General features: G+C 45.4%; 1 protein-coding gene across 3 annotated transcripts in view; it reads left to right on the top strand.

Moving 5' to 3' along the window:
- Positions 1–26,977, top strand: part of MRAS (muscle RAS oncogene homolog) — a 38,629-nt gene that overhangs the window by 6,404 nt on the left and 5,248 nt on the right. For 2 of the 3 annotated variants that reach the window (XM_066190219.1, XM_066190221.1), the window contains 3 exons: positions 14,618–14,831; positions 23,458–23,611; positions 26,787–26,886. In XM_066190219.1, coding sequence (XP_066046316.1) covers positions 14,639–14,831; positions 23,458–23,611; positions 26,787–26,886 — 447 coding nt within the window. In that variant the 5' untranslated portion in view covers positions 14,618–14,638. The remainder of the gene's footprint in view (positions 1–14,617; positions 14,832–23,457; positions 23,612–26,786; positions 26,887–26,977) is intronic. The other variant, XM_066190220.1, reaches the window with a different exon arrangement.

The following is a 26,977-nucleotide window of genomic DNA, read 5'->3' on the forward strand; positions in this document are numbered from 1 at the left end:
CCTGTACCCAGAGCCAGCTCTGCTCTTCTTAATAAAGGTGATATGAGTGGCAGGGTTGATGATGGAGCTTTCTGCCCAGCTCCACTTCTGCTGCCACAGTGCTGAGTCCCTGTGCTGCCTGGGGTCCCTGATGGAGCAGAGCCTTCACTACTCCATCTCAGCTGTGTGAGGGTCACCATGTTTGGGGTTTGGTGGAGGCAGCAGTCCAAAGCTGGCAAGAGGAATTTTTCATTATGGTTGCATGATGAACAGTAACAATGTGAGTTTTATTGCTCAGAATGTATCCACGTTTATAGGATGCTATATTTAAAAAGGAGAAAAAATGAGTCACGGGGAGCTATGTTAGTGGTAAGTATTTATGTCTACCTCGTGTGAGGCTGAAGGCAGTGGGAGTTGGGCAGCATTCTTGTGAAGTGTCTAGAGGATTTACAGATCAAACTAAAGTCTGCTGAAGTCAGCTGCAAGTCATGCTGTGCCTTGCTTGGGGCCCATGTCATGTACAGTGTGTGGGTTACAGTGCAATATTCCTCTTGGGGAAACCCAGGAGTGCTCAGTGCTGCCAACTTCCCTGGGCTCAGGCAGGAGCTTGACTTGCCTCTGGAAAGTCACTCCAGGGTCGCTCCAAGGCAGGGATGTTGCTGTGCCTCCCAGGCCGTGCCTGCAGCACCACAGGAGTGGGTACCTGCACGCTGAGTGGGAGCAGGCAGAGCCTGGCATGTCCTGGCTTCTCCTGCTCCTCCGCAGGAGCTGCAGTCCCAAGGAGATGTAATGTTGGGGTCTGCTGTGGTACAAGCTGCTGGAGCTTTCCTTTCAGAGCTGCATAGGGACACAGGGATGCCAGGGCTTGGATACTTTCACTTATGGCATGTCTTGACACTAATTCAGTTGCCTTCCACTTAATTATGAAGTGCAAATGTTGGAGTTTGTTTTATTTAAAAGTTCTTTAATGAAATTGCGATCTGATTGAGAGCACCAGTGAATTCAGCTTTCCAAACGTCTGCTTGCCAGCATGCCTCAGCTCCTGTCACAGCTACAAGGAAGGACTGGGATCAGGATTTCACTGCTGGGTGAGCCAACAATGGAGTATAGAGAGGGACTCTGTGAACAAACCCTGACAGCACCATGTGCCCAAAAAATGCAGATTTGGCAACAGCAAGAGGCTCCACAGTTTCTCTGTTTTATCCACTTATTGGAAGGAGGAGGTTTTGAAGTGAGCAAAAAATAATTATTAAAGTGAAATCTTCTTTTTTTTATTTGTTTTCTTGTGATTTGCTTTGGGGTTTTTTTGTTGTTTGTTTGGTTTTTTGGGGTTTTTTTCTGGTTTTGTTTTTTTTGTTTGTTTGTTTTGGTGTGTTTTTTTGTTTTTTTTTTTTTTTAGAATTGGTCATATCAGTTTGAAAATAAATGTGTGTCAACTTCCTTCAATACAGTTTTGAGTGGTACACTATTGCAGCCTGTTCCATTTTCCAGTGCAAGGCATACTCTGGTTTATGGAATCAAATACTTGTTCATTTTGCAAATATAAGAGAGGTTGAAAAGCTTTTGAATAGGGTTCTGCCCTTTGCATTGCTGGAAGCACTAAGCCTCATGGTGAGTCTGATAGGCAACAGCTGGAACAAAGACCCACCCAGCCCAGATTAAAAGGATGTTAATGGACGTCAATGTAGTGGGAATGACATCCAATTTTTTTCTTGAACCGGCCTTCCCACTTAAAGAAGTACTAAAACGCCCACTGTAGCACATCTTCAGGTGACTTTGAAAAAGCATTTAAAGGGTTTTTTCCTATTAATCTGTGATCCTGTGATACAAGCTCTTTGCCAGTTGGTTGTTGAAACACAGACTCTGAAGGGGTACTGAATGACAAAAGTAACAGGATGGAGATGGAATTTAATCTCTTGGACACATCCAGACTGTTATCGGGTCTGTCATCTGTACTTAGCATACCCAGATAGCTCTTGAGTGGTCTGCATATACAGCTGGCAGTTTAGTGGAGATTGTGATCTTCAGAAAATATGTAGCTGATGTCTTGTGTAATACTTGCTATGGAAGTATTGGTGTCACCAACCAACACTTGCTGGGTGGGGAACATAGATTTATAAAGCAGGACTCTTTGGAAGAAGTTATTTAGTACCAAGCACTCAATCCCAGAAAGAGTCGTGAAGGGCATCCACAGAGCTTGTGCTGCAGGGTGATGAACTGGGAGTGGGGAGATCACTGAAGGAATCCCTTTGGCTCAATAGTGCTTGCTGAGCTTCAGTTGCAGACTGAGGCTGGTTTGGTGGCTGCTGATGTTTTGCGGGGACAAGAATCCCTAACTAACCTTGGAACAGGAGGAGACATGCCCCAGTGCTCTGGAAAAACCCTCAGCTGTTGTGAATTGTTTTTGTGCAACAGTGCAAGGTCAAACACTGCTGTTGTAGCTCTCAGAATAGTTCATGATCTCGCTGTTAAGGTGCCTGCCTGCATCTGACACAGCTGCCCTTGGAGAACAAGGCAGGTATTGCCTGAGCCCACTCTGTGCACTTCACTGCCACTTCAAGAGACCTTGGTGGTAGCTGGAAGGATCATAGCTTGGAACTAGCAAGTCCAGAGGTTGTGATCAGCTGTAGCAATGAGGTGGACTTGAAGGAGTACTTGCAGCACTTCCCCAAGAAAATATTCTGTAGCTCAAGGGCAGAGTGCTCTGAGAGACTTCTGTTTCCTCCACATGCTGTGGATGCTTTCAGATCTAATCTGCAGAGAATATGTCAGGCATGAGGAACTGTGCAGACCATTTGCTTTTCTTGAGCTTTGGGCAGGTCTGAAGAGATACTGAATGCTCTGTTAAGATCCTTGGCTGGGCATCGCTTCCTCTGTGCATCCTGCAAAAGAACTCCATGAAGCACGAAGATGCTGACAAGCTGCTGCATCACCCTAGTCCTGAGAGCAGCAAGAGTTTTGTTAGATGAGATTTACTTGTGGAGTATTAAGTCTGTGTTCAAAAGTTTGACTTGGACCAAATGCCTGTGGAGCATGAAAAGACTTTCATGTTAACCCACAAAGTTAGCTAAGAGAATATTTAATTCCTTATTCTTTTTGCAATGTAGCAAGCCTGTTTAATTAGGCAACTGGGATTTGAATTATTAAATAACAGAACACTTTCAGTCTACTTTTCTGTTGGTAAAGATCTCCAGCAACCCCGTTTTTATTCCGTGGATTTTTAAATTATGAGTTTCAGAAACTCTTTGAACCTCAGGGGGGTGACTTACTGGATCCAGGAGGACAGAGAAATAGGACTCTTATTTTAAGGTCTCCTGAGCACAGCAAGTTATTCTCTGTTGTTTACATACTAACCTCACAAGAATATGGAAATAAATGCTAGGCTGTCGAGGCAAAGCAGAAAAATTATGTTTTTGGGCATATCCTGTGTCAAAGCATCTGTTTGGTTTTGTGCAGCCTAAGAATAAATCCTTCTACTGCACAAAACACTGGGAGCAGTTCTCTGGTTTGGAGGAAAAGAGAATAGAGCAAAGTAACAGGAGCTGCTGCAGTTCACGTGGGCTTGGGAAGACTCGTGAAGGTGGACTGGCATGGCTGAGAGGTGGGAAGGGACAAAGAGGAGCTGCCTCAGCCAGAGCAATGAAGAATTGCTAAACTTGGACAGTGATTGGAGGTCTGCCACCTTCAAGACAATGACAGAAAGGCTGAGGAAATGCCTGCTAGTGTCCATGGTTGGGGCAGACATGCCAGCAGCCCTGGGCAGGGTGTCCTCATGGGCAGCAGGAGGTGAGGGACTTGCTAACAAAGCCACTTGGCCCCAAAAAACTCCTTAAATATCTCCCAACTTCAGGCTCCTCAAGCCCTCCTGACCCCAGGCTAATGTATTCTGGTTCCTGTTTGGGACTGGTGCACTTCAAAAGCCTTGTTGAGTGGAGGGGTGGGTGGACACCGTGGGTGGAACTGGTGACCCAAAATACCATTTCCCCTTCCTAAGGCTGGGCGTATACCAAACTTGTGTCTCTGTGTGGTAAAAGAATATGAACCAAAAGTGCTGAGAGATGCAGTGGTTAAATTGAAACATGCTGTGGCAGGATGAAAGTAATCTTGTCCCTTACAAGGCCTTAATGCTTTCAGGCTTTATTTATTTAATTTTTTTTCAAGTGGCTGTCATCCATGCTGTCTCTATCTGTGCTTTTAATAGATATTTTTATATGCAGAGATGGGTCAAGATGCCATCAGGGTAAATCACCCCATGTTGTATTATCACTCACTTTTGAGTTAAAGTAAGTGATAAAAAAAAACCCTTGATATAAAAAACAATATCTATAGTTGTGTTTTATTTAAAATTTTAAGTCTGAAATGTCATTGAAGATGCTGAATATAAGAGGATAACTCCATGTAAGGGTCTGTGTCCCTTGCAGAGAACCCTGCAGTACAAAGAAGGGTCAAATCCAAATTTTTTGCTGTTTACTGAGTCTAGTATGTAAAATATGATGCAAATGAGAGATTTACCTGGTTTGCCAAGATTAAGGCTAATCCATAATCTCTTTGCTTGGTGTTTAAAAATAATGGCACTGTACTTGCATAGGAACGGCATGAGATCTACCCTAAGGCTAGAGCAACATAATGCTGCCCACTGGTTTTGAGAAGGGACCTTGGTGTATTGACTTGGCTACAACTTTGCAGCAGGGTATCTGTACTTCAGAGCTGTGTGGTGGATGGAAGTTAAAAATGGGTCTTATTGCAGAACCCAAACATTTCTTTGGAATTTCTCAGCCAAGGTGTCTAGGAGATTGCACATCTTTCCTTGCTCAGATTCTTCTGAGTTTCAAATGGGAAAAGGAGAGCAGAGTAATTGAACCAAAGCAATGATCTGGAAGAGCTAATCAAAGACCAGGGATTCTTTGAAGGTAGCTCTCGATTTACCTGAATAGTCTAGACTCAGAAACTTTGTCCAGTTACTTTGCCTTATTTGATTCATGCATGGTCTTAGCTGTGAAGTGACCCTTCCCACTGCTCAGGTAAAGCACAAGTGCTGTACACTTGTAGGAGCTCTGTACCACTCAGGTACAGGTGCAGTGTACAGTGACACTGTAGTACCACCCACAGGTAAGGAAAGGTGAGTGTGGTCCCCAGAAAATGACAAGCAGTGTGGCAATACCTGTGTTTAACTGATGCTTTATCCTCTTGTCCCATCAAAGGGCCTTACCTGCCTCTGCCGAGACTCAGTGGTGTGTTCACTGCCTGTATTGCTCTGTAGCCCAGCGCATCTCATTCCCTCCGGGACAGCATCCTCTCAGGGAATCTGACTGTGCAATTTCTGCAAATCTGTCAGTGTCAGCCTGATGATAAGACAGAAGGAGGCATCACACTGGGTGTGGGGTGCTGCGTACCTTGAAAGCTGACTTCTGAAATGAGTATAACAAGTGTGGTGTGTTTCTCCCATGTGAAAACAGTTTATAGGGCAAAAGCAGATGTTACTGTTTGGTCTGTGTGAAAGATGCTTTGTGGCAGAAGCGGGTGTGCCTCTCTTTTCCTTTAACTGGCAAGAGAATCCGCTGTTGCTTTCTTCTTTTCTTTTTCTTTTTTTTTTTTTTTCCCCTCCAAATGGTAATTGAGTTTTGAAGGGGTTTATCTTCCCCAGAAGTTGTGGGTGAATTTCTGATGTGATTGCACAGTGTAGTGGTGGTTGGAGCCCTGCTGTTGCCTTGTTCATCGGAGCTGCTTCACGAGAGTGCAAAACACTTTTGAGGTATGATTTCCCATAGCATGCTAATCCAGTGAAGTGCTGTAGGTTTGCTTGCTGGCACTGTTTAAATCCATAATGCAGCACCACCTGCCAAACCACAGGGCATAATGGAAGTGTTAATGAATGTACATGTATACCCTCCCACACGGCTGCAAGTTGAATGATTTAAGAGTCAAGGCTAAGAATTTAGGCTGAGTGAAGAAGGAACCAGAATTAGGGTATCCTGATGCAGATCTCTGCTGAAGCTGGGGTTGAGGAGTGGCCACAGGGGTCTAAAGTTGGGTCAGCTGACTTAGAGGGTGCTTTTAAAGATGCTTGGATTTTCAGTTGCTGCTCTATGGATTCATTCACTCATGACACATGAGATGTAACTTGGGCACTTAACAACAAAGTGCAGGTACTGAGCAGCACCTGCTGGGGCCCTGGTACCTCTCTTCCGAGGGGATATTCTCAGGGGATGCTTCTCTCCAGTGCTGGCAGGGTGAAGGCACATGATAGGAGAGTGGACTTGAGTCATGCAAGGCTAAATTCTGTTCCTCAGGGGTGGTTTGACCAGTTGCCCACTGGTTTGAGTGTCAAGATGTGTGTTTGCCACCAGGCTGGCACAGAACAGAAGGAGCAGGGAAGGGAGTTGACAGCCAAGGGGTTTGCCAAAGAGAGGGGCCAGGAAGAGACAGCAGAGCTGGCCTGGGACATGGCTGGGATGCTGGCAGTGTACACGCACCCTGTTCTCAGGCAGGTTCAGTGGAATGCTGTGGCTTTGCAAAACCCTGCATCACCATGTGTGAGGCAGAGAAGGGGCCTGTGCATCCACCCCTCATCCCACTCCTCATCCCTGTACCCAGCCCCGAGTTCCGCCCACCCTCCTCTTTGAGACAAGCAGTTGGATTTGCCAAGTATGGAGTCACCTCTCCAGCATGCTGTACGTAAATAAGAGGCTTATGCTCTTGGCAGACACTGTAATGAGCCTGGAAAAAATTACTCTTATGGGTCCTGGCCCAGTGATGAGATCTTGGAGTCTTCGAAGTGACAGAGTAATGACATGGACCTGGGAAATGCCTGGAATAGCCTTCCACACAGTTCTGGGATTTAGCGTCATTAAATTCTAACTAAAATAGGCCATGTGCCTGTTTGGGTAAATTTGGAAGGTAGCTGTTCCTTCATCTTCTGAAGTCCATGCTGGTGAAGCTCTACTAAATCTCCAGCATTACAGACCAGCATACTCTCTGTTCTTCTGTACCTGTGAGTATTAGATGCGTTGTGGGGAACTGGGAGGGCTGTCCTGGATCCAAGACCCTGGGAAAATTTATAAAGAGCTCTACAAGCGTGCCCTGTGCCTTGGGGTGTAGAACTATTGCAGAAACATCAGTGCTGCCCCATAGCTCACAGATAATGTCACGGAACATTGTGATGCAAAGTGAACAGGCTATGTGTCTTTTTTTCCATAGGGTATGTACAACAATAGTCTTTTTACCTAGGAAGGACATATACATGAGTCAAGTTTTGGAAAAGATTTGCAGGTAGAGGACAGATTTTGGAAATACCCTCGCAATCCCCACTCTCCTCACCTTCCTTCATCTGTCCCTTGGACTTGATAGGATTCACCCATCCCCTATGCTATTACCAGGGAACTTTACAGCCTTCAGCTCTTTGCAGCTGTCTAAGAGATGCAAAGTGTGTTTGCCAGGAGGGAAGGGAGTCTTTAAAAAGCCATTTACATCCTGAAAGACATCCGGTAGCAACACTGGAGATGTAAAAAGCATTAAATACTGAATTGAGCCTGACTGGAAGACAAGCTTGGAGCCAAATGCATTGATTGATTTGCAGGAGGGTGACTGGAATGAGGTGGCCCTGTACCCTTTCTATCCATTAATCATCTCCAAAGCATCCATAGGTGCCATGAAGTCTGTGCCTTGGCTCAGCCATGTGTGGACAGCATGGTGCCCTTAAGGCAGCAGTGCAATGACCCATCAAGGAGCTGGGCAGAGGGGTGAATGCACCCCTTGTTTTGGCAGGGGCTTTGGGACTGATGTGGGGAAGGCAGGGTGGAGCTGTGAGGAGGTCCATGCCAGGCAGTCCTTGGTGCTGCTTAGGATCCTCTCACAGCTCCATGCTGCAGGACAGGAGTTCACTGCCTGGACCGCTTCCACCTGCCCAAGGTGATGCTGGTTGAGGCTGGAAGGGCTGTGCCATGCACATCTGGCTGTGCCGTGCATTGCTAGCATCAGGGCTGCATGCAGGCAGCAGAACATCTGGGCTGCAAACAGGGTGTTGCTGAAGCACTGGGCTGTTGCTTCAGAAACCTCACTGAGCAGTATTAAGAGCAGCAAAACCACACAGGGCAGTGAATTTGGGGTCTTTTCTATTGGTGTGTCAGCAGGCTGGGATGTGTAGGAGGGAAGCTGCCCATTTCCAGGGATTGTGTGAGCAGGAAGGGCAGCTATTGGAATTCGAAGCCGCTTCCTCCACTAAATTCTTGCTGTGTTATCTCTGCCTGGGCAGGGCAGGGGAACATCTTGGCTATCTGCTTTTTTGCTACAGTATGTTTAGGTCAGCTTCATTGGTTCCATGATAACATAGGAGAGGCCTTCCTGGCCTCATTAGCAAAGAATTTGCAAGGGTAATACAGGAATCTGCCATCCCCTGATGTCTCCTGAGAGCTTTGGAAATAAATGGGTAAGGAAAGGGATGATGGATTTAAACACACAAGAAGTAATGGAAGTAAGAATAGCTGAGCCTGGCCCCAGTTACTGAGTAGGGTGCTCTCATTTCATACCTTGGCAAAAGGCTTGGATCAGCCTCCAGTGGACACCCCTAAACTGGCAGTCATACAGTTTTATTTGAGGTCTTAGAGATACAGGAATGGATCCTGTGTAGCTGCTTTCTGGTCGCATAACTGTATTCTTCTACAGAACTGGTTGTGGCAGAGCTGTAACTACAAATGACCCAAATCTGACGGAAGTGCTGTTTTTAATAATAGTAATGAAAAAAACCAATTTGGATTCTGCACCTGACTGGTGGCTTGTCAGAGTGACAGAACTCTTCTTATTTTGAAAAGGGCACTACATCACCGAGGGAAACAGGCTGAAGATTAATGGAGTTGTTGTAGGAGGTGGAGGAGGAGTTGGGAGAGGGAGCAGAGTTGGTTTTGGATGACATTTGTCAGTATGATTGACTCATGCTGTGCTGCACTTACGTACAGACTGGGACACCGACAAGCACGTGCTTCCCAGTAAAAACAAGTGAGTCCCTGAAGCCAGCCTGGCCACAGGAAAGCTGCTGCTCAGTTCTACAGCAAGGGCTTCTCCTTACATCACTTAGGGATTCGCAGAGGGGGAAGGTGGGGGGGCCGCCTACTACCTAAGCCATTTCCAGTGACGTGGCTTTTTATTATTATTATTTGTTCAGGCTATAATTTCGTGTTTCCTGAAATAACTACCAAATATTCATCAGGTAGCTACTGCCTTTAGCTGCCTTTTGTGTGAATCTCAAGTGCTTCATTACTCCCCCGGTGCGTTTTCTTTCTCTTACAGTAAATCTGAGCAGCATCTGTGTGGTGGGGGAGGTGATGCAATTTTGGGTTGAAAGGGAGAAAAGGTCTGGCTGGCACAGGAAGCCAGTGAGCAGTTCAGGGAACACAACTCTTGGGGTTCAGCATCTTTTTGCACAGGAGGAGAATTGAAGAGGCCACTTTCAGGACCCACAGTTACATCCCCCCACATTCAAAGCCCAGGCAGTTTCAGCTCTTTATTGCTTGGTAGAGGATTTTATTTTAAATGACAGTTGGTTTTAGGCTTCCTTTTTTTTTTTTTTCTCCCTTTTAGTAGCAATCTGATATTGCTTTGATCACTGCTCCAAAAGGAAATCCCTGTAATTTCCTGTGTAGGTCTCACCAGGTGCTGGGCTCCATCAGATCCAGAAGCTGATGGGAGTTGGGAGCACCTGTTAGAATCCGCCTTCTTAGAAAACCTCAGAGACTTGAAATTTCACTTGTGTTTTGAAAAACTTAGTGCCAGAACTACAAAGGGCATCAGACTCTGGCTTCCCACATGACAGATCTGTTCCATGCTGACTTCCCACTGAAGACTGCAATACGGTCCAGCTTTTGTTCAGTGTGTCCTTTTGGAGGCATTGACTGGGAAGGTAATCTGACAGGCTGGAGAAAACTTGGCTAAGAGTTAATAATCTTTATTTAATAATAATTGGCAGTGGTTTTTCATACACCTACAAGTCCTTTGGCTCTTGAAGGCTTGGGACATGGTCATGCCTACTTGAGGGAGAAATTCCTGAAGTTCATTCAGTCCTGATCAGCATGACTCAAGGGAAGCAGCAGCCTCCTAAAAGGGCATGTCCTGTCTTTCAAGGATTCTTAGTAGTTCCCAGCCCAAGGGATTGCCTACAACACATTGGGCTATTTTGGTACCTGGCTGGCGTCTCTGGGTGTGTCATGATGATTCTGTGGCTGCAGCCAGCAGTCTGCAAGAGGAGCAGAGGGAAGTGTTCCGATTTTGCAGAGTTTCAGCCCTGCAGGCACTGCGTGGAGCTGCTAATGCTTACAAAGTGGCCAGGTAAAAGGGTGTAATCGAGTGAGCTGTGGGTAGAGTTCTTAATTGCAGCCGTGGGAGTAGTTGGCAGCCTCAGTGGCTGATAGTCGTCCTCAGGTGAGATTGGCGTCCTCAGCTATGCAGAGCTCTGGCAGGCCGTGGGTGAAGAGCCGTGGACCAAAACAAGCAGATGATAGGAAAATTGTCTTGGCCATGGGTTGATGGAATCATCAGCATCCATGCTTATACATTAGTGTGTGCTAAATCATACCCTATTGCTGAAGTGGACCTAGGCTCCCTGAAGTTGTCTGCTTTGGAGAGCTGCAGCAGAGGAGGAGGGAGCTTGGTAGTTCCTACACAGGCCCTGCTGTAGCTTTTTCTGGAGGTTTCATAACAGAATTAAGCAATTTGTGTTGCACGTTGCCATGGAGACTGTAAATCACTGTCATGCTGGTCTTTTCAGTCAGGGAGCCAGTGTCTTTAATTGCACTAACCTCTGCTACAAATCCAGGGCTTGGTTCTGAGCTTGCTGACCTTCTGTAAAGGCCTCGCCTGGGGAGCTCAGCCTCCAGGACAGCAGAGCAGGAACCAGGGAAAGGGATGCCAGCACATCAAATATAAACTATCTGGGGTCCATTTTATTTTTTATTAGGGTCTTATGTGGCCACAACTCTTCTCAGAAGCTGTGCTCAGACCCACTTGCATTCAGGGCAAGTTTTTTGTAATGAGAGTGGGGATTAGATACACTACCTACATTTTGTGGGGCAGTCATACAACCTAAGCTGAATTTGGTGGTTTGACATTACTTGGCTGCTCCAAGGGGATAGCTCAGCCCTTTCACTCCATCTCCATGTCCAGACAGGTAAATGGGGTTTTATGCAGTTTATTCTGCCTCCTAAAAAAAAAAAACAAAAAAACCTTTTTGCTGAGGAGGCTCAGCCTCAGTGATGGCCTTGGATCAATGTTTCTTTTTTCTTCCCATCCACCTACCCCAGAAGTAGCCACACTTTTGACTGTCTCGGCATTACTGGTATGTGCTGTCAGTCCACCAGTTTTGCCAGTGTGTATGAAGATGTTTGTATAAATCAGCCTCCTACCAGTGACTAAACCAGAGCCCTGACAGCATTTGTCAGTGTAGGGTATGGATCCTTCTCTTGGCTCCTTAAAAATAAATAACTATATAAATTGTAAGATGGTTATCATCAGAGCTTATTAGTGTATTACCACATGCCGCTTTGTATTCAGACAATAGATAAAAACATTTGTGCTTCACTTTTCCCAGTTAGATCTACAGCAGACATGCTTATTCTTGCTCCCATCTGAGGAGGACTGTGTCAGTACTCTTGCCAAAAACACATGAAAATCAGCCCAAGTGTTTTGCACTTGCCTGTAGCTCTGTGCACCTTTGGGAGTGTTTAGTCTTTTCCAGGAAATGATATATGTTGTTTTAAAGGTTTGACTCATGAGCCGGTTAAGTTTATAATCTTGTCAAGGCATGGGTTGTCTTCTTGCTTTGGTTATCAGGGCAGGTGGAGGGGTAGAGGGACTGAAGTGCTTGACTTTCGGAAGGTTTTATGTACGTGCGTGGCTGGAGCATGGGACCTGCCATTTCAGCAGCAAGAGGAGTGTTTCCATGAGCAGTAGAAACAATCCTGCATGAACATCTAAACTTGCTGCCTTTTGACACTCTGAAGTTTTCATCTGTTGTGCTAGGATCACCTAAAATTTGGGGACTTGTGCTCAACAAACCAGTCTACAGTTCTTGATGGGTTTTTTTCAATTTTTTTTTTCCAGTTCAGTTCTTGCTGTTTTCCCCAGGCTATGTAACACTTAGTCTGGTGGTTCAGACACACAGCATGACCAAACCGCTGGTCATGCCGATTCAGCTGATAAGCATGCTGGGCAGAGACACAGTTTGTACAATGGGCTAAACATTATCCTAGTACTTTGGGGAGCATTTCATGCAAGATAAGCTTGAGGCTTCTTAGGAGCGGGTTAAAGGGCTGGCACAAAATGTCAGTGAAAATGTAATGCTTGTTGCCAAGCAGCAGCTTGTGGTTTTGTGAGGAGGTCAGAAATCGTGCACAAACGGAGTATGTTTTTCACATCCACAGACTGTCCCCCACCATGTCAGTAACAATCAGTCTTTCATTCTGCCTGGCTGGAGCTGCTCTGCTGTGTAAAGAAGGATGGGGTGAAATCTTGGCCATGGGCAAAGCAAAAAATAGTCATTAAATGCGTTGGAAGGAGGAGCAGAGCTTTAGCCAGGGTCTGTGTCTCAAAAAGCCTGTGAGGATCATCTGTCCCAAGAAGGATTACACAGAAATAAAACCCGGTCTTTCAAGCAAAAATAAGGCATTTAGTTGAAATTCATAGGTTTTACTGCAGCCCAGCCTGCTCTGTATTGATGTGTGGTCTCACAAATATGAGAAAGGGGCTTACTCAAAAATAGGGCTAAGAAACTTTTCCTTGGGGTTGTTGTGAGGAAATGCAGTAAGACTGTTTGAAACCTCAGCTGGTTTAGTCTTCTCCCCATCCAGCAGCTGTTGCTTGCAGTGGAAATTCTTGCTGTTCTCAAGAATTTCCTCCAAGGGTGGTTTAGGAACAAGCAGACTTGATCATGCTTCTTCTTGCTCTGAAAATGTTGGTTTGTCTCAACTGTCGGCAGCAAAGGACAAAAGTCCTTTGCTGTTCTTAGACTCAGCAATCTCATCCTCTGTCTCTTTATGGGCTTTTCTTTTTAGAGGTGGTGTGGGGTCTCCAGGGTACTGAAAGAACATGAGACCCCCAAGTTTGCCAGGTGAAAAATGCTTTTATGGTTCAATATTTTGGATTAAATTGAAGTAATGATTTTGGAGAAAGGGACTAGAGAAATCAGAAACTAACCTGGATTAGGGGATTATGTGCTTGTGTTATGACAAGAACACAGTCAGTTTCTGTGGCACAGAGCATATCAGCCTTGCTTTATGGTTTCTGAGAATGAAAAAGTTAAAGTTGTCTTTTTAATGAAAAAGAATTCCCTAGGGTTATTGGGAAAGCCTCCAAAAGGTTGTGTGGGTTGGTAGGGATACAGGTTGGGAGCCAACAGTTTATGGAGGCTCCCTCAGAGCACTGGTCCCACCTCAGCTGAGCCCAGCCAGCACCTGCAGCCCAAAGGGCACCAGCAAAAACCAGAATGTTTGGGAGCAGGTGTCCGCAGAAAGTGTCACCACAACTGCTGCTGCACTGAACAGTATTTTCAAGAAAACCAATACCAAGAAAATCAACTGCCTTGTCTTCAGCCTTATCATTATGATGGATTTTTTAAAAAATTATTTTCTCTTTAAGTGTGTGAAAGACTTCCCAGAAAATGCAATGGTCATTCAGATCTGGGAGATAGCCACCTGTTTCCTCTGTGATCTGAGTCAGCATTACTACTGCCCATGGGTGGGTGGAGGGCACTTACAAGTACAGAACCTCCTGCCTGGCTTCTCCTTAAATGCACAGTCTTTGGTGCTGAGTGTTGAAATGGATCAGCCAGCAACAGTTGGCTCTTCTCCTTTCTCCACATACCTGTGCTGTTGCCCAGTTTCAGCCAGGGAATTTTTTAATCTTTCTTTTAGGAGGCAGCTCTGAAATGAGGGGAGTAGTGTGACCATACTGCCGGGAAGCTGCTCTCCTGGCTGGGTCACAGCCACAGGCACCAGCCTTCCTGCCACAGCAGGGTTGAGGGTTTGTTTTTTTTAAAAAAAAGCCAAAACAAAAACCACCTGTTGTTCCTGGCCTGCTGCCTTCTTGTTTTTTATTTCTCAGACTTGAAAGTGAGAGAGAAGAAAGCCGCTAAGTGCATTTTTGTCTGCTGGCAGAGCCAGGATTGGACCTTTAACTCCAGTTTCATCCATCACCATCAGTTCTGCCTGCAGATCTGGCCCTGGGATGTAACACAGCATTTAATGTTTGCTATACCTTGGGTTAAGCAGTGAGGAATAGCACAGCTCTGACTTATCAATGAGATTTGATCACTGGCAACGGGAAACTGTTGGGAGCCTGACAGGGGCACTGAGCCAGGGTCATTTTTGTCATTGCCATTCGGACCCAGCTCCTGTAGGAAAGCTATTAAATGACAAAGGTGTTTTGCATGTGCATTTGGTGACAATTAGCAATGCTTGTAGACAAGGCAGGAGTAAACAAGGCACAGTTGTCTGCACTTGCAAGTGCTGGGTCTGAGTGCTGTTGCTTCTGTCCAAAAGGATTTTGGATGCCAGAGCTGCTTTCATTCTCTCTTAGGCAGCAGGTAAAAGCTGCCTTGTGCATATTGCCCTCTTTTCATTGCTGCTGAGTGACTGGAGATGATCTCTTTCTCCAGCAGGTTCAGCACACTGGAAGCATGGCTACAAGTGCCGTTCCCAGCGAAAACCTCCCCACGTACAAGCTGGTGGTTGTTGGAGATGGTGGTGTGGGGAAGAGTGCTCTCACTATTCAGTTTTTCCAGAAGATTTTTGTGCCAGACTATGACCCAACTATTGAAGACTCCTACCTGAAGCACACGGAAATAGATGGGCAGTGGGCAATTCTTGATGGTAAGCAAGCTACTCTCACAATCCCCTTTCCCTTCTAGCTGAGCATAATTGTAAATAGACCTCAGTGCCCCCCACAGCATGTTGTGTCCCTCCTGCTCTGCTGTGGGCTGGCAGGAACTGGAGCTGCAGTGCATAGTCTGCAGCTGGTCTCCAGCAAAGCTTCTGCTTCCAGTTGCATGTTCCAGTTCTGCACAGAAATGTTTCTTGCAGGCCTGTGAAAAGCTACAGATTCTCATTGACATTTGGAGTAGGCTTCTGCAGCAGGTGAATTACAGCACTGCCAGGTGGCTATTGCTAATGATACTTCATTGTGGTTGAGCTCATCCCCTGGGAAATAACAGTGGGTGGGTAACTGAGCGAGGGTTGTAACCAGAAAGAACATTTAATCAGAATTGTTGTCCACTGATGGTGAAGAATTATTACAGCTCTTAACTCCAGTTATTCAGGTGTGATGTTTTTATATTTAATTACCTGTTTCATTTAAATATGGGAAGGATACCAGCCTGGAGAACTGTTGTAACCAAGAATTTTCAGTTCTTTGAAGAAAACCTGCTTTTTTAAAAAATAAAACAGCAAGCGTGAAACACACCGACTGAACGCCGCCCCCGCAAAAAAAAAAAAAAAAAAAAAAAAAAAATCCAAAAAACCCCCGAAAAAACCCACCCAAATGAAAGTGACTTGATTAGGAGGTGAGGAGAAAACCCTGTGTTACCTAAAGCTGCAGCTTGTTCATTTGTGCTGCATGAGGTAGACTAACCACAGCTACAAAGGGAATCTTGCTCTTAAATATAAGGTTTTGTTTTGCTTTATACAACAAATATGTAATGCATAAAAGCAAGCATTTTGTGCCTTAATTACCCAAGTTCATGTATGTGGCCACTAACATAACCCAACTAAATTTAGCTTCACTTGTGCTGAATTCTACCCTCACCCTCTTGTCAAGAAGGCTCAAGATCTTTGGTGTCTCTGCATAAGTATCATTGGTGTGTGGGAACAGAAAGCTGGGGGATTGTCATGAGTGGTGGAATGTGGATGCTGGTGGGGTTTGCTGTGAAGACTGTTAGCTTGGTCTGGAAACTGGAGATCCTTAGTTGCGCTCTTAAGGATTTATCAGGTATAATTTAATGAGTACAAGTGGCCACAAAGTCCTTAAAAGAACAGCTTTTATTCGGTATTAAAAAGTTAAAACCAGCAAACAACAAAACAAGTTAATCTTGCCAACATTTGTTCATTTGAATTTGTTAATTGTTGATATGAGGGAATATTTGTGAAATTGGTGCTGAAATGTCTCTTCTTGTCATCTGCATTAGAGATATCTGCTCCCACTTAATCATCTCATAATGTATACATGCACCCTTATTTTTAAAATGCCAGTCCTGTATAAAAGAAAATAAAGAGAATCCAGCCCTCTAAAATGAGCAACCTTTATCTTCACTGGTATGCCCCATGTTCTGCTATAACAGCTGCTGTAACCTGTTGGTGTTGGCTGAAACAGCCGTGGTTTTGCAAATTATTGAAAAGTAGAAATAGCATCTTTTACTGAATATTTGGAATTTTTGTTTAGGAAAACAAAAACAAAACAGCAATAAAAAACCCAACCAAACTGATCTGAGTGGGAGTGGTGAAAGAAATTGTTTTCCAACAAGCAGAAACTTAACCCTTTGTTTTAATGACAAAGCCTTTCTTTTGCTCAGATGGAGCTTAATGGCTGTACTTGGGTTGAACTGAATTCAGCTGTGGCCTTGAATGGCATGTTGGGAATCCCTGACTTCCAGGGCTTGTGTGCCCAGGGATGCTTCACTGCCAGAGGAGTGAAACTGCAGCTGCTTCTCTTTCCTACCACTTGAGATTTTGAACAATCACAATTTTGGAAGAAAGTCAATATTTTTTCCTGAAAAAGATGTGACCCTTTTCCGTCTGCCCAGCAGAAACAGGGCACCAAAACTGACTTACACTCATGTCATTTGCCTCAGCTCTCTGTCACAGGCTTTGGATCTAGGCCATTCTCAGAGGTCACCATATACTCGGACAGCTGCTCTTGTTGTGGCTACATGAATCACTTACAGTATAAAATTAGGGACAAACATGATAGGTAGGGTAAAGATGCCTCATGATAAATCCTGGACTTTCCAGTTGTTCTTTATGACCAAAGCCTTTACAAGCTGAGGTTTCACGCAGAGCTTGGTGGGCAGAAGCAGCTGCCCACCCCCAAAATAGGAACTAGTTTTGGAATGTGAACAACCAAGTGAGGATATAGTGTGAGGGGCTCTATAAGTTTTGAAATTTTCAAAACAGTCATTATTTTAAAAAAACCGAATATATAGACATCCAACAACTTAAAAAAAAAAAAGGGAAACAGCTCACCCTTTTCCAGGCTGTTGCCTGAGCAGTTCTGTACAAAGCATCTCAGGCATTTTCTAACTGCACCAGCATTATGTTGTAAAAAAAACCCTTCTGCTAGCCAGCTTGCATAGAACATTTGGCTTCCCTCCATGAAGACCTTCACCCACATTTATTCAACAGCACTAACTGGTTGCATGATGAAATGTTCGCATTCTTTTTCCTTTGCTGAAATCTCTCACTGAAAGTAGACTGAAAAGGAATAGGGCTTTATCTTAAATCTTAGAGCAAAAGCTACATTCAGTATCTTCTTTTACCTGTTTGTTCTTTGGCTTGGGCACATCTCTATTTTTCTCACCAGAGACTTGTCTGTGATAGTTCCCTGCCTTCCAGAAGATTGTGGGACCTGTGTTGGTAGTGCTCATATTCCACACTACACAAAACCACTTTATTGTTGACCTTATGCCAGCTTTAGAAGAGCATTGATGCGGTGTTTGGAAGACAAGTGTTATAGAGTGGAAGAGGGCACTTAACCTGAATCAAGGATGCACAGGCAATTTGTGGCTAGCCCATTTTTTGGTTGATGCCATTCTAATGAGGCTTTAGGATCAGCCTCCAATTTTCTCTGCATATGTTATCTTGGTTTATTCCCTGCTGATTGTGCTGAAATCAGCACAGCGCAGTGCTCAGTGAAATGCACTCACACACAGGTGCTGTACGGACATGAGGTCAGAATTAAGTGGGGGCCAGGGTTAATGTGCTTTGATTAGCTCTTCCTCCAATTGCATTGCTGTGATTAATTTTGCACACTCCTTTCTATGTGCAGGCTAACTTAGCAAGTAGCAGAGGATTTCTTTGGTGTGGCTGCAAAATGCCAGTCTGGAATTATTAATCTGGGCATGAAGCCAAAACTGTAATACCTTAATATGGCAAAAAATTCCCTATGGTTCAGAATTCCTTATGGCTCATACACCACACAGAGATAAAAAGCTGGCAAGCAAAGGGAGATGAAGAGATCACCACAAGTACATGGCTTGGTCTTGTTGGGGAATTGGGCTGAACTCTTAGCTGTCAGTAGGGTTGTGCCAGTTGGTACCGGCCAAACAAGGAATTGTGTTGGATGAAAGGAAGCTGTGGTCTCCCTTCTCTTCCCTTTCCTTTCTCTAATATGATTTTGATGAAATTCTCACAGCCTGGAAGTTGTCTCTCTGCTCCTGAGCTTCAGTTTCTCTTCTAGTTCTCTTCCCAAGACCTCCTCCCAATCCTGGGGTGCCCTTGTGCTGGGCTGGACCTGCAGAGCCTGCTGTGCACCCCTGTGAAGTCACACCATGCTCCATTCCTTCCCCAACACTCTCTCTGCCCTTCTCACCTGTGTATCCCTTGCAACCCTTTTGATGAGGGTTTTTGCTGCTAGTCATCCCCCGGGCACACTCTCTGCTTTTCTTCTTGGGAAACTTGAGATCAACTCAGCCATGAGGCCAGAGGGAGATCAAAGATCACTTCAGATTTGCAGGCAGAAGGGTTGGTTTGTGGCTCACTTTCCACTCATTTTTGTTAATTTAGACTTTCAGTAGCATCACTGAGAGCATTAAAATTCAAGTTAAATTTGTACTTTCATTTTTTTTATTTGTGTGTACAGTATTTCCCCTCCCTTAATTGCTGGGATTTTGCAACCATGAAAGAGGGGTTTTTGTCTTGGATTGTGGGGATTCTTTTCCTGCCAGGAAAATTTTGATGTTGCAAGATGGAAAACACAAGGCTTTGAATACTTGGCCTTTGTTAGAGAAAGAGCTCCTTTAAGGGCTTGCATCTTTATTCTGTTTATTGATGTGGAAGCCTTTCTCCTGAAGACTTCTCTCTTCTTTTTGCTTAAAGAAAGGGCAAGAATTCAAGTACTTGAGTTTTCCATGTTATAACATCTGTGTATTTAGCTAGGGCACAGTAGAAGGGCTCATAAAAGCCCCCAGTGTTTTCCTATCGTGTTTTTTTGTTGAAGAAAGCTGTCATGCTGGGGCAGCATGGCTGTGTCTGAGAAGGAGCAGAAGCATCAGAGTGACTGAGTGAAGCATCTGCCTTGCCTTGCACATGGCATGGGCACCTCATACCTCTTCAAGGTGACTTGGGGTGTGGATGTACAGAATAGGAGCTGTGACCCACAGCTGTGCCTACAGAATAGGCACCCCACCTGCGCAGTGCCCAGAATACCAATTCTCAGCTGAAGCCAGTGGCTGATAGGAGTGCCCTCTCCCACGGTGCTGCTGATGGGAGAAGTCAGAGTCTGTGGAAGTGGCTTTCCTCAGACTGAGGCTCGTTAGTTTGACTTGGCAATTCAAGTTAAATTTTCCCATGAGCTTAGGTACCAAGCTGCAGGGCAGTGAAACCCAAAGGCTGAAGGACAGAAAATGGGTTAATGTGCCTGTCAGTTCATCTTTATCCCCTCTAGATGCCACGGACAGTGGAGAAACTCTTGAGGTGACCTATACACTCAGCTGCATGTCAATGTAAAGGTAAAGATGCAGGAGGAAGTTTTGCCTGGATATGAAAAGAGAAGAACTCAGCTGCACAACCAGATCTGAGCTCCTCGAAGGTTGGGAATGCTGTGTTTGAACTGAATCCAGCCTAGGCTCCAGAAAAAGCAATGCCATGGTTGACTTAGAGTTCACAGTGTGTCTCTGCCCTTGGTTTAGATTCACGAAGTGCCTTGGTCTCTGGACGGGCACTCGGAGCACTGTCAGTTGCAGAGATACTGCCACATGATACACCTTGAAGCACTAAGGGCTTCTATTTTGGACCACAAATTCCCGTGTATTCCTGGGCTCCTGTGCCTGCTCAGAAGTGCTCTCTAGGCAGCTGCACTCTTGCATAACCCATCAGGATTCACTGGAAAATGGTGTGGAGAGCTCTAAAGGGGCAGGATTCAATTAGCAAGGAGTTCATCACAACAGCTGGGGGTCACATCCACTGGAAAGTGAAAAAGGCCATCTCTTCACTCAGCAACCTCTTACCTGCAAAGCGGGAGACCTCCCTGCTGGGCGCTCACAGCCTAATTGCTCTTAGTTTAGTCTCCAGCTGGTCTCATGATAGCTGAAAATGGCTTTGCCCTCTGGTCGTCTGTTCCTACATCAGACATCGTCCTCGGCTTCTCCCTCCTTCAGCTTAACCAAATGCTTTCATAATTGCTCCTCCATGCTTCTTTGGTCTAAATTGTGAGAACTTCACCAAGTTTTCTGTTGGAAGTCCCTGACAATGAATGCACTGTGCAGCCTATGAGTCTGATTTCAGTTCTTGGAAAAATGAGGTAGGAGAAACCCACTGTGCTTTGGTCCAGCCTTGTTTATATGCTGCCAGTGGCATACATAAACTGGTGGTTTAAAGTGTACCAGCTCACAGTTCTTAACTCACGGTTATTTCTGTCTTCTGGCATCCTGTCTGTAGAAACAGGAATTTTACATGCAGGTGAATGCTGGCTAACATGCTGAATCTCCTTATCCCTTTGGGAAGCCAGTCATCTTCTGAGTTCCCCCTTCCCAGGGTTTCTCCTTGCTACTTTCCCATTTCTGTAGGCAGGAATTTTCTTGAAGCTCTTATGTAACAAGATAACACCACAAGCAAAAGGCACTTAAATCTGGCCTGTTTTTGGTGCTGGTGCTTCTCAAGTGGTCCTGTCCTGCCTACAAAGGATCCAGATCACTCTCCTCTGTTGTTTACAGCCCACAGAGCACAGAAGTGTTAAGCTGGGGCTTTTACCTTGATGAAGAGCATGTTTAAAGTTAAGACAAGGACTTTCTCTGGCCGTCTACAAGATGGTTAACTTTGTATAAAACCCATCTGAGATTAATCTTAACATCCACTGCTCTGTGTCTTTTACTTGCACTTTCAAATTGCCATTTTAAATGCTGCCTGAACTTGCTCACCTTTTTATCAATGCTGCAAGTGAATTCCCTTTAAATAGCAGCTGCTGACACAGCAGCTCTGCCTGTGATTAATGTGATGGCCAAGATCCAGGCAAGGTAGGAGAGCCCCATGCAGTGGGGTATCCCCACAGCCCCCACCAGGGCTTGCCCCTCTCCCAGGGGATGCAGAGCTTTGGAGGGGCAACAGCTGGGGTTGGGTTGATAGGTGCAAAGGCAGAGCTGGATGCTTCTTATGTGTTTCATGGGAAGTTTGCAAATGTGCCAGAGCAAGGGGGAGTCCCTAAGCAAATTACCATGCAGGATATAGCACATTCATCTCCATCTTCCCGCTCAGAGCTTGTGCAGGGGCACCTGCCCTGTCTTGGGGAGGGAGGGCAGGAGGGCTTGGCTCTCCATGGAGAACTCTCCCACTCCACCCCAGGCTGGGTTTTTGTGCTGGTTGTCAGCTCTCAGCCCTGCCCTGACACTCTGTCTAGCTACTGCAGGAGTCAGATGAGGGCAGCCCAGCCTCTCCATACAGGTTGGGCAGGTAGGAGAGATTAATTTCCTCTTCTGTCCCAGCTCCAGAGTTCTGGGCTTATTCCATGGTAGCAGTTCTGCCCAGGGCATAGAAATTTACCAGCACATGCAGTCTCTTTGGGTTGTTTTTCTATTTCCTCTTTTTTTTTTTTTTCCTTTTTTTTTTTTTTTTTTGGTACAGTCCTTAAGAATAGCCTAGATGCCTTTGCGCTGAGACCCTTGTTTCTTAGATTTAGAGGGGAGAAGCAGGATACAAGGCTATGAAGGGACTCAGGTGACTTTCCAACAATCTTGGCAAATAAGCCTAAATCTCAGGGTCTTTGCAAGAGCCTAGAAGCTCTTTTTACCTTAAGAGGTAAAACAGACATTCAACACCAGTTAAGGCAGGAGAACGAATGAGGCTGAAGGTTTTAAAGGGCCTACCATCACCGAGGAAGGTCTCCGGGTCTTCCAGGGTAGCTGTCTCTCCTCCAGACATGCAGTGGAGGTGTGTGGCTGGCTCATGGGCTGTGCTGTGATGTGCAGCGTGTCCACCTGTGCCCACCTGTACTGATGCAGCAAAGTGGTCTTTATCATGGTCCCATCTGGAAACTGGGGCAGCCTGAGCTCTTACCCGTACAGGGAGCACCTTGCTGGGTCTGTGGGCCCGTTCAGACTAGACAAACCTGTATCAAGCCCTGCTGCTCTGTCAGCAGTATGTTCCTGCCACAGTCTCCATCCACAGCTGCCCTGGGCTTTCCCCATCACTTGTGGGCAGCAGATGTTTACTCCGTGGCTGTACAGCAGAGGCAAAGCAGTTTTCCCACTCAGCCCAGTTGACTGGGACTGTGAAAATGTTCCCAGTCATCATGAAGGTCCCACATTTGCCTCTGTGGTGCAATGATGCATTAGGACTAGTACTTCTGAGCAGCTGATGCACTTCGAGTGCACCCCATGTTTGTACTGGCACAGGCTAAACTGATGAACTGTTGTACTCTCCTCCTGCCAGTCAAAATCCTGGCTGTGCACAAAGCTGGGGCTCAGGAACTAGCATTGATGTGTGCATGTTTGTGGTATTTACCCAGAAGGCTGGGGTAGCTTGTTCCACAGGTGATGGGACCCCCTGTGAGACAGATCCATTGGAGAACCAGTGAGTTATGATGCCATTAAGTTTAATCTAGTGGGGAACAGCATCTGGGTGGCTGTCATAACTGAGGTGCTTTAGGGGATTTAAGCATGGATTTATTCACAGAAATGTGAACACTGTATTGGATATGCAATGCACTTAAAGCTTTTTCCTCTGTTTTAGTTACCTCCTTAGTATCAGAACACCATTTGGGACTGAATATTTAAGGGGAGTTCCCCAAGGCTCATTCTGAAAGGACAAAAATGTCTAGAAATAATATCCAGCTGTTGAGAAAAGGAAAGTGCTTGTAGCTATTACTTTGGGTTGTCTCCCAGCTCTGCTTCACCATGCTTTTTGTATGTTATCCCTGATATTTAAACTGGCTTTTAGCTAGTCTTCCAGTCTTGAGTTTTCTTTGCTGGGAGAGGGAAAAGTTGGGAGGGCTGTGAAATACTTTGAGCCATATTTGGCTAGAGGAGCAACTCCCCAAATTCAGTGATCAGTATTTGGCACTGGAAAATGAAAATGAAATCCACATAGTTATCTTCCCTTCCATCTGCTCCCAGCTTAGGCACACAAGGATGAGTGAGGCCTAGGACAGAAACCCCCTTGTCCATCCAACTTGATTTCATCAGATCTTAGTCTTAGAGCAAGCCCTGCAGAGGCAGAGAGGCCACAGGACACACAGTGGTGCCAGCAGCTACAGGCCCCTCACAATGACTAAAAGCCTTTGTCTCTTCTGTCCTAGTTCTGGATACAGCAGGCCAAGAGGAGTTCAGTGCAATGCGGGAGCAGTACATGAGGACTGGAGATGGATTCCTTATCGTCTACTCAGTGACAGACAAGGCCAGCTTCGAGCACGTGGACCGGTTCCACCAGCTGATCCTCAGGGTCAAGGACAGGTGGGTGTCACTGGCCGGGCACTGCCTGACCCGCCAGGCTCTCACCGTGCCCCGACTATCCCGGGGGCATGGTTGCCATCTCACCCCAGCTTCTGCCTTCTGGGGGTCCTGAGACAAACCCTTATGTGGGATTTGTGGACCTCAGTGTGGTGAATAAGAAGTGGTGTACTTCTTCTGATAAACATGAAGCACTTTCAGTGTGGAAAGGGTCAGTAGTGTTACAATGGAGTGAAAATGCGTGTGAAAGGGAGAAACTTCTGCCAGAGTGGTCTGGCAGAGCAGTGTGAGAAAGAGAGATCGGATACCTCTGAAGGTAACTAGCTCAGCTCTGAAGAGGGGGAAGGATGCTCTGTGCAGGCACTTTGGGATCACCAGCAGGGAGTCAGCCAAGGATTTGGCCCTAATTATTTTGTGTGTGCTGGCACCATCTTCCTTTCCCTGGCTTGTGCCAAACACAGCTTCAAAGGCCCTGCGTAATTTGGGGATGTGAGCAAGTGTCTTGAAGGGGAAAAAACTCGTGCTGGAAGGAACTGTATTTCTTACCACAGGTGTAATATAGTTAATGTACTTTGCTCTGCAGCAAAAAGTTGCACAGAATAAAACTTCTGTCTGTGCCTGGGGAGACAGCAAGACAGGTCGCCTCTCTCCTCCTTGCATGTGCAGGGGAGAAGGTAGCATGGGAGTTTAATCATGGTAAATAAATGTGTCCTGGCAGAGGGTGGGGAAGTTGCTGGTTTATCTCCAAGATAACTCCCTCCTCCCATCCTGGTTCAAGAGGCAATAGATCCATCCTCACTGAGTGGGGTGTGAATTAAGCCCTTATATGTCTGCAGCTTTGAAACACTTAGTTTTTCCGTTCATAATGGTTTTTAATTATGGAAGTCATCAAGAAAAGTCACCAGAGGGTTTGGGCCTCGTTGCTGGCTTCCTTTCACAGCTCTGAATAACTTCCCCACAGGAAGGGTGGACTCGTATCATGTGAGGTTCACAGCTGACAGCTCTTCCAGTAAAGCATCTGAAGTGTAGCCCACAAGAGTGAAAAGTAAAGGAAAAACCACCCTTTGATTTCATTTAAATGAAGAAGACTGTCAGTCAGCCTCTCAGATCACAGCAGTCTAAGCACTGCTGGCTTAGCTTGGGGCAAAGGAAATCTGTTTCTAAAAGCCGAAGGAGACAGGACAGAATTTCCTGTAACCTGCCCCAATCTGATGCTGATTTTATCTAATTTTACTTGGTGAAAATAAGATGTGGTGTTCACTGTTTGCTCTGGACTGAAACTTTTACCCTCCACACACCGTGCAAATGCTGCAGCAGCATGTGAGAGGCAGGAAGTGAAACAGGCTGCTGAGGTTGTTTGTGTTTCCCCGCTCAGCGCCACTCCGAGCGTGAGGAGCGTATCAATGCTTCATCCAAAACCTGAGCGTGGTCAGAAAATCACAGCAGTGGGAGCAGAACGAGTAAAAAAAACCTGCCAAACCCACAGGTAGCTGGGAGCAGAGCACCACTCTGGTTTTCAGTCTGGCAGGCAGTTTTGGCAACTTAAAATCCAAAAGAATTGCAGACTGCTGTGTTAGAAGGGCTGTTCAAAGCCTTCCTCCCATTTCTTTCCGCAACCTTCATTATAGTAAAATGTCCAACTGTAGCAGCTTTGTTCAGCTAGCAGTTGTACAGCTTACAATAGGGAACAAAGTCCCCATAGAGTTTTATGCCTGATGTAAACATGGCAAATGAAACACCATCCAAAAATAATCCCTTTCTAATCAATGTGGTGCAAGCCAAAAAGCAATCAAATAATCCAGACAAGGAAATATTTTGCTCCAGAAGGATCAGAGTCAAGATATATCAATGCTCAGGTATTAACATTAAATCACAGTCACATTATCAGAATGAATAACTCTAAGACTCATTTAAAATGCAGAGTGCAGTACAGTATTTTTCCAGCCAGAGCAATGGGGCAACATGCCAAAGGGAAGATGGAGCTCTTATCATCTCGATGAAAAATGACCCAGAAAGGCTGTTGAAAAATCCAGAGTTACCCAGAGAAGTGTTTTATATAGAAATGAGTATGGCCAGCTGCTCCTTACCCCAGTAAAATCAGTTCTGTTACAGCAGAGAACACTGGGATCGTTTAGGAGGGTTTAAAGTTAAATATAAGACAACAATACTGCTGTAACTGTCAGTGATCAGAAAGGACCTCCTCCCTCCCAGCAGTGGCTAAGAGGCCCTGCAGCAGCTGATGGCTCTGTTTCATGAAACCAGAGGAGAGAGTGGCACTGCCAACACTTCGCATTCCCACTTCCCACAAGGCTCCCAACCTTGGTTCTGATTATCACTGGAACAGTGGAGCTTTCTGCAGGGGGAGAGAGGGAGAGCCTTGCACAGGACATGCTGTGAATAGATGGATCTCTTCTTAGGTGGTGGCTGAAGACAGGCACTTACATGCCTGGTAGTTAAGGAAATACTGAGTATTATTACAGAGGGAGATGGGTTTGGTATTTTTTTCTGGGATTAGAAACAGGAGATGGTAGGAAATACTGGAGGCTTAGCAAATCTCTTTGGTTCCCTCCAGCCTCCTTCCAGCTACCACTGCCAAGTTCATTTTGTGTTGAGGTAACATCTGATGGGCATCTTTTTGCTCCACTCATTTTCTCCACCATTTGATGCCCCTCTAAGCACCAGCTCCCAGAGTCCATCTTTCCTTCCCCCACAGTTGCTCTCAGTGGATGACCAGGAATGAAATTACTCCAATTCTTCCATCATCCCTCAGTATCTTGCCAAGATATGCAGTTACTAGATGCCTTAACTGCTACAAAAGAGTCACAGTTTCCTGTCCAAGATCTGTCTTTATGTCTCAGTTGATTTTCTGGCTAATTCTCTAGATCTTTCTTCACCTAGTTGGGTCTTCAGGCTTAGTTATCATCAGGCATTGCAAAAATGGTGACCATAAGTTCCTGAAGTCCCTACAAATAACAATGAATGTGTGCATGCATTCAGCTTGTCAAGTAAATTTTTCCAATATGAACAGATGTATAGCACAGCCTGGGGGTTTTCTTTCTGTTTCTTTACACATGTGCGGTATGTCTGTAGCTGAAAATGTTAGATGATGTTAGCATCAAAAAGTGAAATTTATGTTGTAGTCTGCTAATAATTGGGTGGTGGTTTTGATTTTTTCCAGGGAGTCTTTTCCAATGATTTTGGTGGCAAACAAAGTTGATCTAATGCACTTACGGAAAATTACGAGAGAACAGGGGAGAGAAATGGCGACAAAACATAACGTAAGTTTGCGGGATTATTTAATAGGTTATTGAAAGTCCTGTTACAGGCATTCAGAATTGAAATCTGCGCTCATTAGGAGCTGAATTAAGG

The sequence above is a fragment of the Chamaea fasciata genome, unplaced genomic scaffold (genome assembly GCF_029207755.1).
Source record: "Chamaea fasciata isolate MVZ Bird 193981 ecotype frontalis unplaced genomic scaffold, bChaFas1.0.hap1 SCAF_8, whole genome shotgun sequence".
In the NCBI taxonomy this organism is placed as follows: domain Eukaryota; kingdom Metazoa; phylum Chordata; class Aves; order Passeriformes; family Sylviidae; genus Chamaea; species Chamaea fasciata.